The following is a 16,670-nucleotide window of genomic DNA, read 5'->3' as shown; positions in this document are numbered from 1 at the left end:
ACATTTCATTTTGCTGTCCGAACAACCAACAAACAAGTTATCGTACAAATAACATATAAGGTATTTCTATCTTAAGTGCGCACACACGCACGCACACGCACGCGCACACACACACACACACACACACACACACACACACACACACACACACACACACACACACACACACACACACACACACACACACACACACACAGATACCACCAGGCTGTTAATTCAAGCTTGTCAGTGAGAGACCGTGTCATTGATGAAAGCATGCTGGGCAGCTCCTCTCACTGTGTGCTTAACTCTGCTGCTCTATAGGGCGTAACTGCTCCAAAAAGCTTGTAGCAGCAACCAACATCACCGAAATACAGACTTTTGATTCCTTGTATGTTTTGTTTTAATGCTTCAACACCTGTAGACCTAAGTTGCCTATTTTGTGAGAAAAAAGCTGGGTCGTTACTTTGCTGTGATTTTACAACCACCTTAACTCCCATGTTTATAACTGTTTTGCCACTCTTTTACTCAGATTGCCGTCAGCATGGGCATTTGCACAGTAAACACATGGTACTTGAAATCAGCCTGAATGATTCAGGATTTGGTGCATGTGCTTCCTCAATAAAGCCGGCAATGTGAGCAAAGTATGTGAACATGTTGAAATGTAGATACATAGTATTTATTATACATGTTGCCTGCATTGCATTACCAGGTGCTTTTTTAATTTTGCTGACATAGTAGAAGTATTCCTTTTACATAACTTATGAAATATGATTATTTACTTCAAAGATTCCAAAGATAGAAAGCAGCTGGAATGTGTTTTGATGTTCATTTCATGAGTTAGGGTAATTATGTTGGACATCAAAGGGGATCAAATATTGCTCCATCACTAGGGTTGGGAAACGAGAACTGATCTTTTTTTTCAGAAGCAGTTTTTATTATTATTATTATTATTATTATTATTATTATTATTATTATTATTATTATTATACTGGAATGAATGGTTCTAGAACATCTGTAGAATGTTCTAGAACATTCTACAGAATGTTCTAGAATTATATTCTTTCCTCATAGTTAATATAATTAAATCATGCTTCAGTTTAGTTTGAACTAAATTTTTGATTTCACCTTGTGTACACATATGTAATGCCATCTTAAATATATAGGCAAACTTCAAATTATGTTCCGCAGCAGGTTTACAGGTTTAATATGGGTGCTGTGGTTTTGTTTTACAGGGGGTAGCGAGCCAGACGCAGGGCACTTATTTCCTACCTGAATTTGCACTTTCTCCACAAGGAAGCTTTCTGGAAGAAACAACAGGAGAGCAGTATCTCACCTATCGCTATGATGACCAGGTCAGAGACAAAGAATCACACATGCAATTCCCTTAAAATACTTAAGCTGAAATATTCAGTCATTTTGTGACTTCCTGATGTGGTGATTTAATTTCATATTGTTAAACTGTTGCTTTCTGACATGATTATGGTTCATCGGCTTCCAAAATAAATTTACACTAACTAAGCAAATTATTGTATTTTACTAAGAGTCTCTTAGTCTCTCTAAAACCTAGTGAGCTGCCATGCTGTCTACAGCCTTCTTTGGCAGCTACCTTTCAAGGGAGCATCTTAACTAAAATAGAACCTCTGAAGTGTCTGATTTGGAACACTCTACATGTATAGCAACTCTACGTGGTACGCCTACCTCACAAAATATCGTTCCATTTGTAAAGCATACTGGAGGCTCACTCACAATTGATTCCAAAAGTTTTTTTTTGTGGCATTAGCTTAGCATGTTGCTAAGCTAATGCCACAAATCTCTAATAAACTAAAACACATTGACAAATAGCATATTGGTTAAAAATTCCTAATTTTATTAACACTTTTCACAGTTAAATTAAACGTATTGATACATTTGATTAATTTAACTGAGCTTGCCACAATGCACCCTGGGATGTATGACTTAAAACAAGGTATCAGGGATCTCTACCATTTGGAACAGCCTTGCTGTAATGCAAATCAGTTATTTTTGGAACAGAGCTACAGTATAGATTTGTCTTTTACTTTACATTATTGTTCTGCAAAAAAGTGACCTCAACAAGAAAGGCTCCTAAGCACACTCATTGACTCATTGTGGAAAACCATGTCTGTTCTGCACTGTATTGTTAATTGTGCTTCGTAAAATTCATACATGAATAACACCACTACAAAGTAAATATAACCTTTTACGGTAAGTGTAAGTTCAGCCAATTCTGAAATGTTTTTTTACCAACCTCATTAGCAGTGCAAAAATCAACCATTTTCTTTGCCATGCTTCCCGTCCCATGCTTTTTTTTTAAGTAATTGAAACTGAAAGTGCTGACACTGTGTGCACAGATGCTATTCATGAATTATATATTATTTGATGAGTATATTTGTGTATTTCATATATTTGTATATTAAGCAATACAATATAAGAATCCATGTTATATTGTGAATCAACTGTTATGATGGCTAAATGATGTTGTTAAGCATGACATGGATGTTTTTCATCCACGTTATTACCGTGTCATGTGTTTTAGCATGGCTGGAACGCTATATTGACCAAACAGCATCCAGGACCAGAACTATCCAGTTTATAAATTCTTCAAACAATAAAACCAAAGTGCTATTGAATATTGGAGTGTGATACCTGACGATTTTGTTGTTGATCAATTAGCACATCTTGGAAGATAATACTTGACAGAAATAATATACTGTAACCTTCGTTGACAGGCATTTTGTCAGCTGCGGTTATCAAGGAGCACTTTAGAACTCCACTCTGTGCGATCAGTTAAGACTTTTAGATCAGCTCCTCGGCTTAAGGGGAATTTAGGCCAGGCAGTCTTAGGCTGCATTTACACTGCAGGTCTTGATGCCCAAATCCGATTTTCTGACTATATCCGATTTTTTTGACGACACGCTTACATCATCTTTTAAAAGTGACCTGTATCCGATTTTTGCATTTACACATACACTGCTGAAACTACCAAATGTAGACGTTCTGACCCGGAAAATGAAGTAAAACAGCACGAAATGCAATGGATTTAAGACGCGAATAAAACTATCCAGTGTTTTGCTTTCCACAGTATTTTGAAAAGTCATCAAAAAAGTCAGCAAAACATTGGTCTCGTACGGCGGAGAAAAAAGAGGAGAGCCCTTGTTGCAGCCTGGGCGAATTTAGCGATGATTGCTGCAACATCGGTTCAAAGGGAGGTTTGGATGAGGCAAAGGACTCAAGACTGGTGGGATCGCGTTGTTGGAACCTGGGGTCAAGAACTGTGGGTCAGCAACTTTCGTATGCGACGAAAAACTTTTGAAATATTGTGTGTGCGGTTGTCACCAATGCTCTCATACGAGGACACAACATTTCGCCAGGCAATCTCAGTGCAGAAGCGCGTTGGAGTTGGACTATGGTGGCTCGCGACAGGAGCTGGTTATCGAACACTGGCACATCTGTTTGTCATAAGTGACGCATCAGTATGCTTAATAGTCCGGGAGTTTTGCCATGCCGTGCGAAATGAGATGATGCGTGAGTACATCAAGCTGCCAGAAGCTGAAGAGCTCCAAACCGTGCCTCCCCATATCTCGTGAAATGTCTAAATAAATTGATTTATTTCGATAACAGCCCTGCGTTTTTGCCTGCACTGTCTCTTCACCCCAAACACTCAAAAGACATGAAACCTTCGCATTGCTCCACTGTGTGTTTCCGTCGTCTTCCATCGCGCCTATAATAAGTCACGTGATCTCAGTTGGTGGCGTCCACCTGAGTTGACGTCACTTTAATGACGTACGACTCGCATTTACTGGGGAATATCCAATTTGTCTGCTTACATGACACACGCAAATGCACGTAACCGATTCATATCCGATTTATTACCACATATGAGTGAGGCCTGAATGCGATCTGAGAAAATCGGAATCCATGCATTTTTTTCCTGCTTACACGTTCACCGGTCATATACGATCTGTGCCACATGAGAGGAAAAAATCGGATTTGGGTCACTTGAACCATACAGTGTAAATGGGGCCTTAGTAAACCCTCTTTAGTAGAAAGCCCAGGTACACCCAAAGTTTATATGCATTATAAAGCTCTACGTGACTGTTTTCTTTTGAACGCCTGCCATGGGAGCCATTAACCCAGACGGTCTGTGTGCCAATCAACTGTTTTGGGGCCTGTTATTGCTTTTCCAGGGTAAGAATTAACCATCTTCTTTGCCAGTCCAGTTGTTATGTTTGTGAAATGTTGGCTTGCATGTCCTGGATGGGTTTCATTATGGTGATTTAATACTGGAATGTGGTGGTGGTACAGCAACCATGGAAACACATGCTGCTTCCTGTTGTTATGACAGACTTCCAAGCATCTCTGCTCAAATGGGCCGGTACTCATGCACTGCTGTAAATACTCTGATAAAACTGTGTGTGTTTCAAAACATACTTAATGTGCACTTGACTGCGTTGGTTTGTGGTTCGTTTCCACATGGAAAAAAGATGAAAACAACAGCGAGGAATGCGAAGAACACGTTGCTGTTGGCCCATTATCACCTGCTAAGCCTATCATGGAGTGCCATACCTGAAGTGCCATAAGCTGACGTTAGCATCCCACATGAACAGCCTTTGCTTCAGGATTCAATGGCTGGAAGAATAAATCAAGTTGTTTATTAGAACACAAAGGGTCTGTGGAACACATCGATGCATTGCTGGCTCGTTCATCGTGTGGGACTGTTGATGCAGAGAATCTTATTAAGTATGGACCCAAATTGTGGACATACAAGCTATCTGACTTCGACAATGTGTGACGAGTTTATTTGTGTCATGGCTGACAAAGTTCTTCAAGTAATTCAAATCAAATCACTTTATTGTCACACTACCATGTACACAAGTGCAACAGTAGGTGAAATTCTTGTGTGCAGTTCCGAGCAACATAGCAGTCATGACAGTGACGAGACATATACCAATTACAATAAACAACATACTTGCACAACACAATTTACATATCAAATGTACACATACTTACACAACACAATAATTATATACAATGTACAGTAAACAATACACACAATATAGAATACACAATATACAATATACAATAAGTAAAGAGTATATGAAATATATTGTAACGTTTCCCACAAGAAGGAGGACAGGGAACAGGTGTTCAGCAACAGGTAAGCTTTTAATTCTCGTTTTATAATACACAATAGTGATCAAGCGCACTGAGTTGGCTTGTCATCTCCCCCCGACTGGAGGCTCGGTGTCTGCTTTTATGCCGCTCTCCTCGTGCTCACTGGAATTAGAGACAGGTGTTAGGCATAATTTAGCTCAGGTGTAAGCGCCCTTACCGCTTTCCTCTCCCGGACGGGCGCTTGACCACGCCCCCGCTGCCACACATATATATATATAAGTAGTTGTATTGAGGAGAATATGTTGACAGTCCAGTGTGAGATTATAGATTAATAAAGTGCAGTGCTAATTATTGATCCTGATAGATCAAGTGTTCAACAGTCTCACTGCTTGGGGGAAGAAGCTGTCATGTAGTCGGCTGGTGCGGGTCCTGATGCTGCGGATGAAATTTTGGATGAAATTAAGTGTGAAATACTTCTCCCTGATCCTAGATTCTACTCCAGACATAACTCACAATGACCAACTTCCTCTGATCTTTTGCCTCATCCAACAGGACAGTGGTCAACAATTTGAACGTTTTCTGCAGTTCATTCCAAATCACAGCCATACTGCAGAACACATGGAAAATGTACCCACCTTGACTCAAGAAGAACATAACATTTGATGTAGTTGATGGATTGTTGCGGCCAAAGTTATGACAAAGCTAGTAACATGACTGGCAAATATTTAAGAATTCAGTCCAGAGTTAAAGACGTAAATCAGTTTGTGGTGTACATCCCGTGTTCTGCCCATTCGCTGAATTTAGAGGGATCAAATGTTGTCCAAATGTTTTGGACTCATTGAAATGCTGTACAATTTCTTTTCAGTGTCAACAAAAGATGGGAAATCCCATGTAATAACATGAGAAGTGTGAAGGACAGACTCTGAAAAGCTTATCTGCCATTAGCGGGCCAGCGAGAGCTGATGCAACGAGAGCTATTAGAGTGTGCTGCTGAGTACTCAAGCAAGCCCTGGAGCATATTCAGGATGATGACCAAAAAGCAGGACAGCTTTTCACAGTTGTGGATAACCTGGAAACGTCTAGGTTACGTATGTAACCTCCGTTCCCTGATGGAGGGAACGAGACGTTGTGTCAGAGAAGCGACACTAGGGGTCTCTCTTGAGCGCCGATATTCACCTCTGGACTATGAAAAAAGGCCAAAGAGAGTTGGCAACCAGTATTTGCATGTCCCGCCTCCGGACATACGGGTATTTAAGCGGCGCAAATACGGGAGTTCATTCAGGATTTTTCTGAGGAGCCGGAAATGGCTCAGCGACGTGGCAGGGGAGACACAATGTCTCGTTCCCTCCATCAGGGAACGGAGGTTACATACGTAACCTAGACGTTCCCCTTCTGTCGCTCTCTCCACGTTGTGTCAGAGAAGCGACACTAGGGGTCCACTTATAAAAGCGCCATGCGCTGAGCCGTGTACGTGAACTGCTGATACAGGAGCGAGCAGGTATTCTTACGTGCAGGACGACCAACTGTATCAGGCTGCACATACCCTTCCCCAATGCCCCATTTAAGCCATCAGGATTCCTTATCGTTACCCTGAAGGGGAACAAGGTGCTGGCCGCCAACCTGGGAACGGGCCAAGCCTGGCCGGGCCTCTTTTCTCTCTATGTTTCTCGCATAGAGCAACTTAGGCCGGGGCCCTTACACGCATTGAGGGAAGGGGGTCTAAGTCCTTATCCAGGGCGGAGAAGACCCTGCGGAGGCCACGCCTACCTGAGAGGGGAGGCAAGTTTAAGTGGCAAAACCATCAGAGGCCTGCTTAGGGCAGAAAAGTCGGTGTGGTGGTGGATCCAGCCTATAGAGGGGGGAACATACAGCACGGCAGCCGAGGCAGCCATGAATGCCTAAGGGAACATGGGAGTCAGATCGCCAGAGGGGACAGAATCGTGGTGTTACACACAGGGGGAGTCCGAAGGAGGCCTTACCTGTGGAGCACCTATACCAGTACAGGGTAGCTTCCGGTACCCGCAGTGGCTTGGGTCAGCGAGTTCCTCCGCTGAACTGCGACCCACGAGGGCTAGGGAGGAATCGACCAGTGTCCCAAACCTGAGATCTCCTGGGAATGAAGGCGCACTGTTTCTCCTGGTTAGGGAGAAGGGCACTAGGTGCAAGCGATTCACCTGGTCAGATCGTGGGCGTGCCACCGAGTTCTACGGGCTCGGTACCTGAGAGAACACGGGACGATACTGACTCAACTCGGAGATTGTAGAATCTCGCAAAAGTGATAGGTGTTGCCCAGCCCGCTGCTCTACAAATGTCTGCTAGGGCAGTGCCCCTAGCCAGTGCCCATGAGGACGCAACACTCCTGGTGGAGTGAGCTCGGACCTGCAAGGGGGGGCACGGCCTGGGTGTGATAAGCCAGGGAAATGGCGTCGACAACCCAGTGGGCGAGTCTCTGCTTGGAGACAGCATTCCCTTTCTGCTGTCCCCCAAAGCAGACGAAGAGCTGCTTAGAGCGTCTGGTGCTCTGTGTGCGGTCCAGATAAATACGTAAAGCACGTACTGGACACAGCAGTGAAAGGGCTGGGTCTGCCTCCTCCCGGGGCAGCGCTTGCAGGTTCACTACCTGATCCCTGAAGGGCGTGGTAGGAACCTTGGGCACATAGCCCGGTCGCGGTCTTTGGATCACGAAAGTATCTGCCGGACCGAACTCCAGGCAAGCGTCGCTAACAGAGAACGCATGCAGGTCCCCGACCCTCTTGATGGAAGCGAGCGCAATCAGCAGGGCAGTCTTGAGAGAGAGGGCCCTGAGTCCAGCTGAGTCAAGCGGCTCGAAGGGGGGTCTCTGGAGACCTGTAAGGACGACCGAGAGATCCCAGGAGGGGAACAGTTTAGGCCGGGAGGGAGTTATCCTCCGGGCACCTTTTAGGAACCTGACGATTAAGTCGTGCTTACCAAGAGACTTGAGGTCTACCGTGTCGTGGTGGGCCGCGATAGCGGCGACATACACCTTGAGGGTGGAGGGGGATAGCCTCCTCTCCAGCCTCTCCTGAAGAAACACGAGCACTGACCTAACTGCGCACTTCTGCGGGTCTTCGGCTCGGGAAGAACACCAGTCCGCGAACAGACGCCACTTTAGAGCGTAGAGATGCCTGGTAGAGGGGGCTCTGGCTTGATTGATTGTATCTATGACGGTCGGTGGTAGGCCGGCTAGATCTTCCGCATCCCGTCCAAGGGCCAGACGTGGAGGTTCCAGAGGTCTGAGTGCGGGTGCCAGAGCGTGCCCTGTCCCTGAGAAAGAAGGTCCTTCCTCAGGGGAATCCGCCAGGGAGGGGCTGTCGTGAGGAGCGTGAGGTCCGAAAACCAAGTCCGGGTAGGCCAGTAAGGGGCTACCAGAATGACTTGCTCCTCGTCCTCCCTGACCTTGCATAGCACCTGTGCAAGAAGGCTCATTGGGGGAAATGCGTACTTGCGCAGCCCGCAGGCCAGCTGTGTGCCAACGCGTCTGCCCCGAGGGGAGCCTCTGTCCGGGCATACCAGAGCGGGCAGTGGGAGGTTTCTTGGGAGGCAAACAGGTCTACCTGAGCCTTGCCGAACCGGTCCCAAATCAGCTGGACCGACTGGGGGTGGAGCCTCCACTCTCCGCCGGGCAAGCTTTGTCTTGACAGCGCATCCGCTATCACATTGAGGTTGCCGGGGATGTGAGTGGCGCGCAGTGACTTGAGTCACTGCTGACTCCATAGGAGGAGACGACGGGCGAGCTGTGACATGTGGAGGGAGCGTACTCCGCCTTGGCGGTTTATGTAGGCTACGACCATGGTGTTGTCTGTCCTGACTAGGACGTGTTTGTTCCGAATTAACGGGAGAAACTTCTTCAGGGCCAGAAAAACAGCCAGCAGCTCTAGGCAGTTGATGTGCCAGCGCAACGGGCCTTGGTTCCACCGGCCTGCGGCTGCGTGCCCGTTGCATACGGCGCCCCAACCCAATTTGGAGGCGTCGGTTGTGACCAGAACGCGTCGGGACTGATACGCCTGGCCGTCGAACGAGAACCTTAGGAAGGGGCGGTGTCGAGGGCGAATTGAGACGTGGAAGTACGCGTCCTTCAGGTCTACCGCTGCGAACCAATCTAGATGCCGGACGTCAGATAGAATTTGTTTCTGGGTGAGCATTTTGAACGGGAGTTTGGACAAGGTCCGATTGAAAACTCGCAGGTCCAAGATCGGTCGTAAGCCGCCACCTTTCTTGGGTACAATGAAGTAAGGGCTGTAGAAACCCTTCTTCATTTCGGTTGGAGGGACAGGCTCTATCGTGTCCTTTAATAGAAGGGAGGCGATTTCTTCGCGCAGGGAGAGGGCATGTTGGCCGTGTACTGCGGAAAAATGTACGCCCACGAAGGGTGCAGGCCCGAAAGCGGCAGCCCAGGGGAGTCCTCAGCATCAGATAACCCGCCCTCCGATGCCGCGGCGAGCTCATCGGCTTCCATCGCAAGAGGGTCGGCCGACTGGCTGTGAGGCGAGTCACCGCTACCTCGAGCATGGACGGGAATCAACGAGCGTGTCGGGGCGTGGGTGGTCCGAGGGGGCGTACCCGGCGGAGCTGCACCCGCTGCCATCCCCAAATTGCCTCCATCGCCAGCCGCATTGTCCTCAATCCTGTGGGAAGAAGGAGCGACACGGGGGGCGGCTGGAGTGGCTTGCTCATGGTTGTAAGCAAGCCGCGAACGCAACGTTGTCATGGTCATGTTCTCGCAGTGAGAACATGAACCATCCACAAACGCAGCCTCGGTGTGATCGCTACCCAGACACACGAGACAGCGCCTGTGGCCGTCGGAAGCGGAGAGCACTCTACCGCATCCAAAAACAACACAGGGGCAGAAGGGCATCTTTATAAAGACGCGTCCTTAAAAGGACGTTCAACGCAGCTGTGTTTTGCTCTTTTAGAGGAAATGACTCTTTTAAATAAAATCACTCTTTTAGGAAAAAAACTCGTGAGAGTTTTTAAATCTGCACTGTCGATGTGCCCAGGGGCAGGAATGCACAGCCGTGCAAACAGGAGAAAGCCGCTGTTGTGCACCGTAGAATCCAACAGCATGCAGCAGAGGGATAACAGGAACTCGGTGTGTACACGCAGCAGTTGCAGACACGACCATCGGCTCCGAAGAAATTTTCTGAATGAACTCCTGTATCCGCACCGCTTAAATACCCGTATGTCCGGGGGCGGGACATGCAAATACTGGTTGCCAACTCTCATTGGCCTTTTTTCATAGTCCAGAGGTGAATATCGGCGCTCAAGAGAGACCCCTAGTGTCGCTTCTCTGACACAACGTGGAGAGAGCGACAGAAGGGGAACTGCTGTTTTAACTGAGATTTGGGATGAATCAGGCCCCTCACCAAGGGTGGGCATTGGGGGAAGTGCCACCATTCTCAAGTCACACACTATGCCACACTAAAGCAAGTGCTGCAAATTTGAGCAAGATTAACCTTTGGAAACCATTTCCTCTCTTCCAAAACATGCTAGTACTTGTAAACTACGTAATCAGATTATTGCAACAGGATCAAACCTAACTGAAAGGAACACTGATCTCCCTGAGTGTAAATTAAAATCATTTAACATAAAACAGCATATGTAACACTAAACAGAACTGTAAACAGAATTATAACCCCAAATTACTTATAAATGACAATTAATAACATCCCCAAATAGTCCTCAAACCTTGCACAGACCTACCTCATTAATTATTCGAATACAACAGCCAATGGCTAGTCCCCAAGAAGAATTAACAACAGCAGGCCTAACAATATTTGTATTTCCTGTCATAACCTTAAATAACACATACTTCCTTTGTGCACTGCAGTAACATCAGCATACTGTATCTGAGTAACAGCAGCATAGATATAAGAAATAGGTTCAAAGAGTCATCATCAACTTTGACCAACCTCAACAGAGTGCGAATCAAATTGTAGAAATAAATGAGGCGGTAGGAGGAGGGAAAGTGCCAAATGAGACACACGCATTGACAAAGCAGCAGGTTGGCATGCTATCTCGAATACTAAAAATAGTGATGGCATTTCATGGTTTTGGTTTTATTATTGTGCTGTTGGAATTGAGGAGCTTTTAATGTGGTGAAGCATATTTACAAGTGTAAAGGCTTATATGTTACATAAATGCAAGTGGGCTGTGGTATATTTTATTAATTAATCACAAGTGTTTTGTACTGGATAATGAAGCAGCAAAATTAACAGTAATTCCTGTTTTCAGCAGAAAAGAAACCAGTGTTTTATTTTTGCCTTTTTTCTTTTTACAAAAATGTTTCAACTTACATCTGGTCTTTAAAGGATTCAGATCTCTTTTTTGTTCAATTTAGTTGTAAGACATCAGTCTGCGTGCACATTTTATATATTTACATATTAAACACAGCCTTTTGTGATTCACAGAGCTATCGCATGTATTCAAGTGGCTGATCACTTCACTTCTGGTGATGGGTCGTTAATGTGAAACTATTGAATTGCAATGTCTTATGCTATTTTTAACACTTCTATAAGATTCAGTGATATTTTTGTTTGTATTTTGCACTGTTACGCTTGTTTAAATTCTCCAAGAAACTCGTCACACACACACACACACAATGATCAATTGATGATTATCTAATCAAATGACAAAAATACGTATTACTGTGAGGATAAAAAATTAATTAAAATCAGATGCGTTTCTGATTTGTTTCTAAGATTTTTTTCTCAAATCTCTCACTACCTTTAAATATACAACTTAGCTGGCTAAAGCATAAATGTGACTAGATATAAACTAATGCAAATAGATGGTAATACATTTTATTTAAACATTTTGGTAGGACTTGCGTATTTTTTGTTACATTGTTCTAACCGCTTGAGGTTAGCTTTAATATTAGCGTCCTCTCAGCCTTGTCTGCAAACATACTACTGTTCTCTATTAATGCAGCATCTATTCAAGAAATTAATAACTTTAGAATGATTTGACAACATGTACTATATACATACCTTTTAGTTGTTGGTGTTTTAAATCTACATTGTTCGGCTCTGTGCAGTGTTCAGCTGCATTCAACGCGCAGTCTTGTGTGTCAAAACAACCACCACGAGGCATCAACGAAAGTTTTTATTTCGCCTCTAGAGGCCGCTCTCATACTGTATAACGACAGCGCGCCCTTAATTATTGGTGTGGATTTTTTGCGATAACCAATAGTTCCAGAAATCGTTATCGGTGCCGATAAATCGGTAAAACCGATATATCGGTCAACCTCTACTTGACAGACATGATCATAACTAACACACAGTATCTGATTTGGATCAGGCTCGTCTGACCGATACCCGATCTGTCTAAAAGCTTCAGTATCGGAGCATCCCTAGTTTGCCGTAAAGCTCATTTGCATGTGAAAATGATCAGTGGTGAATTTACGGCAAGTTTGCGGCAAATTGGCCATAAACTCTCGATTTTGTAAAGTTTATTCCAATTATTTTCATAAAATATGTCACAATGCAAAAACCCTAAATGCTTCTAAAAATAGGCACGTTCTTTATGCGTAAAATGCAGTTTCTTACTTTATTTCTTTTGATTTTGAGGTGAAATGTGACCCAGAGATATGTTTGTGAAATTCACAATCAAGTCTGTGCTGTATAGGTTCATTGATTGTCATTCTCAAACAGACATTGGAAATCCCGCTGTAAAGAAATTCATCAAATATCAGTCCATAAACTCCATTATGGAAGAAAAAGTTAACCTTTTTGTGTCTTCTTAATCTTTAATGCCAATTGACGTTTCATATCCTGCATTTGTCACTAGATGTGGAATGTTCCCAGCCATCCTGTCTGAAAGGTAGAGGCCTCATCTTTCAAAGGAAAATGCCACTGGCCCTGGAGTTGTTGCATGCATGTTATTTCTCTCCATTACTGCATTTCTTGTGCCAGGAGGATGGTGGATACCATCCAGTCATGTGCCTTGTGAGCTTATAGCCACAGAATGTAGCTTTCCCCTACAGACACGGGGCTTAAACTAATAGATAAAGCACATGTTCCCTTTGGGTATCTCCCCGGCCAGTTGTACCGCTTAACAGACAAGGCTCATAGTATGTAGCAGCTTTCCTCTCAGAGCCCTGTTAAGAATATCTAATGGGTTTTTTGTCTTTCAATACCTGCTTGAGACTTTGAGTTTAGCCAGCTGGAGCTTTCTGGCTCAGGGCAGCATGCTGGTGCCAGTGTTTCCACTCACAATGAGTCCAGTCCTTTCTAAAATAAGTTCTCTTTTGAAAAGATGTGACACTTTGCAGGCATAAAGCCATTTTTTAAATGGATGGGTTCAGAGTGTGCTGATTAATTTGGGTCAAAGGGGCATGCAATGGTCAGGGGATTTGAAATTCTGGCTTTGAGAGGGAAAGACTTGGGAAAGCCAGTGCAAGGGACCATCTTTGTGGTCTGTGGCATTGTGAGAATAATACTGAGTAGTGTGATGTTCCGAGAGTTAGTCCCAACATGGCCTAACAGAACTTGCATATTAGCTGTCACAGAAGTGAACAATAATGAACAAAGCAGAAGGGTGTTTTATTTAACCCTTGGGTGATCTTATCAATCAAGTCCCTACTTTGAACCTGCTGGGTCAAATTGACCCATTTGTTATCTTTAATTTCAAAAGCTTGTACTACAGCCTCTGTTTGCTTCTTTCTACTTTTAGTCATAGATCGTTCCACTAGATGGCAGAAAACAATATAAAAACTAATTCTCTATCACAATATACAGATCTTAAAGGCAGAAGGCTCCCCACCATGTTTTGTGACTTTGCCTATAGACATACAGTGTTATTTAGGATGCCTCGCCCCATCACCATGTTTTGTGGAATATCTTGGCCTCTGAATTGACTATAAACTATTAAAAATTATCTTGGTGTCATTTAAAAATATTATATTAACAAAATATTAAAGTATGTACTTTTTATACCTTTGTTTATAAAACCATGCAATTGGAAAACAAAAATACATTGCCAGGTTTAAATCACCTCTCTAGAGGATGTCATGAAGTTTTAGGGAGAAAACGTAAAGTTAAGTTGATGTAAAATTTGTTAAAATGATGTTAAACTTGATTTTAAAAGTTCAAAGGGGTCAAATTGACCCGTGAGTCTATCCATGGGTAAAGTAATATGGTACCAGAGTCTTTGTTATATTGTTGTGGTGAATAATCAGACCAGATGACATTCCAGGAGCCAGTTTATGGCAGAGCCCCTACCTAAATGTCAAGGCAAAGAAGAGTGGCTCCATTTTGAATGGATCGTGGCAGGACCAATACAATCAAATGCCAAGCACAGCCATCCTATAAGCTGTAGCAGACAACAACCAGATACTTCAGAAAGTAATTTTTTAAGACCGGTATGTCTTAAGTGGAGTGTTATTCAGTTATACGCCATAAGTGCAAAGTCAGTCGGCATGGCAATGAAGTTTCCTTATTTTCTTGCAAGTATGCACTAAGTCTAGGCGTAAGTGGGATGGTGAAATTGTGTGCGCAAATGCAAGTGATATAAATGAAGCCCATTCAGAAGAAGTTGATAGCTAGTGTAGATGGACTGTATGCAATACATTAGAAGGTAATAGAAATGTAGTGGTATGCAGTATATTATGTGAACAGGTGCTTTGCGTCAAGTGTACTATATGTATGAAGTCAGTTCCCTCCAGATTCACACTAGTGTTTTTGCAGTGTAACCACAGACCAGGTGTATTTCATCACATTGTTTCGCAACCAAAAGGTGTCTTCTCTTAATGGCTTACTGCCATTAACAATATAAACAGAACCATTTATAATCTAAACAGAAATGCTGATAAATCAAGTGTGCTTCTAAGTGACATTAAAGGAGAGTGACACAGTGTGCAATCCCACAGCCAATATGTAAATTAAGATTAATGTGAAACAAATACATTTACTCAATTGATACAAACAGCTATCTGTTTGTAATTACTGATATGAATAAATATGCAAACATATTTGAATATTAGTGAACATATGAAAACAATCCTAATGTTAAGATAATTATGCATAAAGTTCACAGATACATGTAAAACTGAAAACTTTTCATGAGCTTTCGATAGACAGAATAATACTTGGGGTCCAAGCTTGAACTGTCAATCAAACAACACTAAATAAATCAACAGTAAATAATATGACAAAAAATCTGTTACAATGCAGAGAAATCTAATACACTTTACCAGCAGTTTGGAACAATATTATCCCATGCAACAGAGACAAATGTTATGGATTCTCTCAGATATGCTCTCTTGGTTCTTGGATCAGTTTCAAACAGTCCTCCATTCCACCAATGCACTCAGTAACAATTTAGGGTCTCATTGTGTAATGAATGAGGCTGCTATCCCTTCAGCCGACTGCCAGAGGGAGCCCTCTCCCGAATACTGACACTGAACCGTTTTTTCTATGATGACTTCCTGTTTATATCATATATAAAGCCATGCCTTGCCATTGTTACCTTGCGATTGTTAGTTTCACTACCTGACCAAGCGTTTATGCCATTATTTACTCATTGCCTTCTTGTTATGACCATTGTGCCTGTCTTTTTGGATTACCGTTTTGCTCTGTTTGCCTGGTTGGACTGCTTACTTATGTATCGACTACTTTGCCTTCTTAATCAACTACGTCTCTGCCTAACGTCTTTGATTTGTTTGCTGTGTTTAATTAACTTCCTGCATATGGATTCTACCTCAGCTGTCTTGTCGAGTCCCTTACACATTGCATGCAGTTTTTTATTGCAAAGAAGTGGTGCTGCACACCTCATACACTGCCGTCATTAAAGAGTCATTGCCTTGTACTTTACTGTGCATAAATGAGTTACATTTAGTGGCTGCCTCAGTCAAGTCCATAAGTGTTGATAATCCATAGTGTTTAAGCATGTGTGTTCGGTCTATGCAGAAGGGCTAGGTTAAAGTTTTGGGATAGTAACTGAAAGGTTGTAGGTCAACAAGGGTTAGTTCATGACTTATAATCGTATCCCTGATCAAAAACACTTAACCCTTGGTTACCTGGGGAATTGTCCTTGAAATGATGAATACACTACAAACAAATAATGTTCTTATTGTTCTACTTTCTGTATTGTTGTCTTGTTTTTCTGTAAAAATATACTGTAGAAACCTCCTCTATCCATCTATCTATATAAACCTTTTAATATAACATATATTAATGTTTTTTTTGGTTATTATAAGAACAAATCTAAGAAAATTTAGTTTGCCAATGGGGTAAAAAAAAAACTGAATTCAAGATCCTCAGAAAGCAAATCTTCATATCTTATACAATTTTACTTCTTAAGTATCTTTATTTTACTTCTCAAGTATTTGTAGGTTTTTGGTTTTAATGGAAACAAATATGTACTGTAAGTTGCTTTGGATACATGTAAATTTTTAAAGACTACTCACTATTTTTCCAAGTGTGCAACAATCCCCCCCAAGTTTCAACCTTAAAATAAATCCCTTATGGAATGCAGTATGGGTTTCTATAGACCAGAAACTATGCAAGTACATACTGTAAGTGCTGTAGATGCAAATG

At 43.0% G+C, this 16,670-nt stretch overlaps 1 protein-coding gene across 1 annotated transcript in view; it reads left to right on the top strand.

The window, feature by feature from the left end:
* The window catches only part of LOC127647230 (ADAMTS-like protein 3), a 295,504-nt gene that overhangs the window by 32,293 nt on the left and 246,541 nt on the right, over window positions 1-16,670 (top strand). The window contains exon 3 of the mRNA XM_052131370.1: window positions 1,215-1,334. Within this exon, the coding sequence (XP_051987330.1) occupies window positions 1,215-1,334 (120 nt within the window). The remainder of the gene's footprint in view (window positions 1-1,214; window positions 1,335-16,670) is intronic.

The sequence above is a fragment of the Xyrauchen texanus genome, chromosome 1 (genome assembly GCF_025860055.1).
Source record: "Xyrauchen texanus isolate HMW12.3.18 chromosome 1, RBS_HiC_50CHRs, whole genome shotgun sequence".
Taxonomy (NCBI): Eukaryota; Metazoa; Chordata; class Actinopteri; order Cypriniformes; family Catostomidae; genus Xyrauchen; species Xyrauchen texanus.
This window is presented reverse-complemented; position numbering and strand designations above follow the sequence as displayed.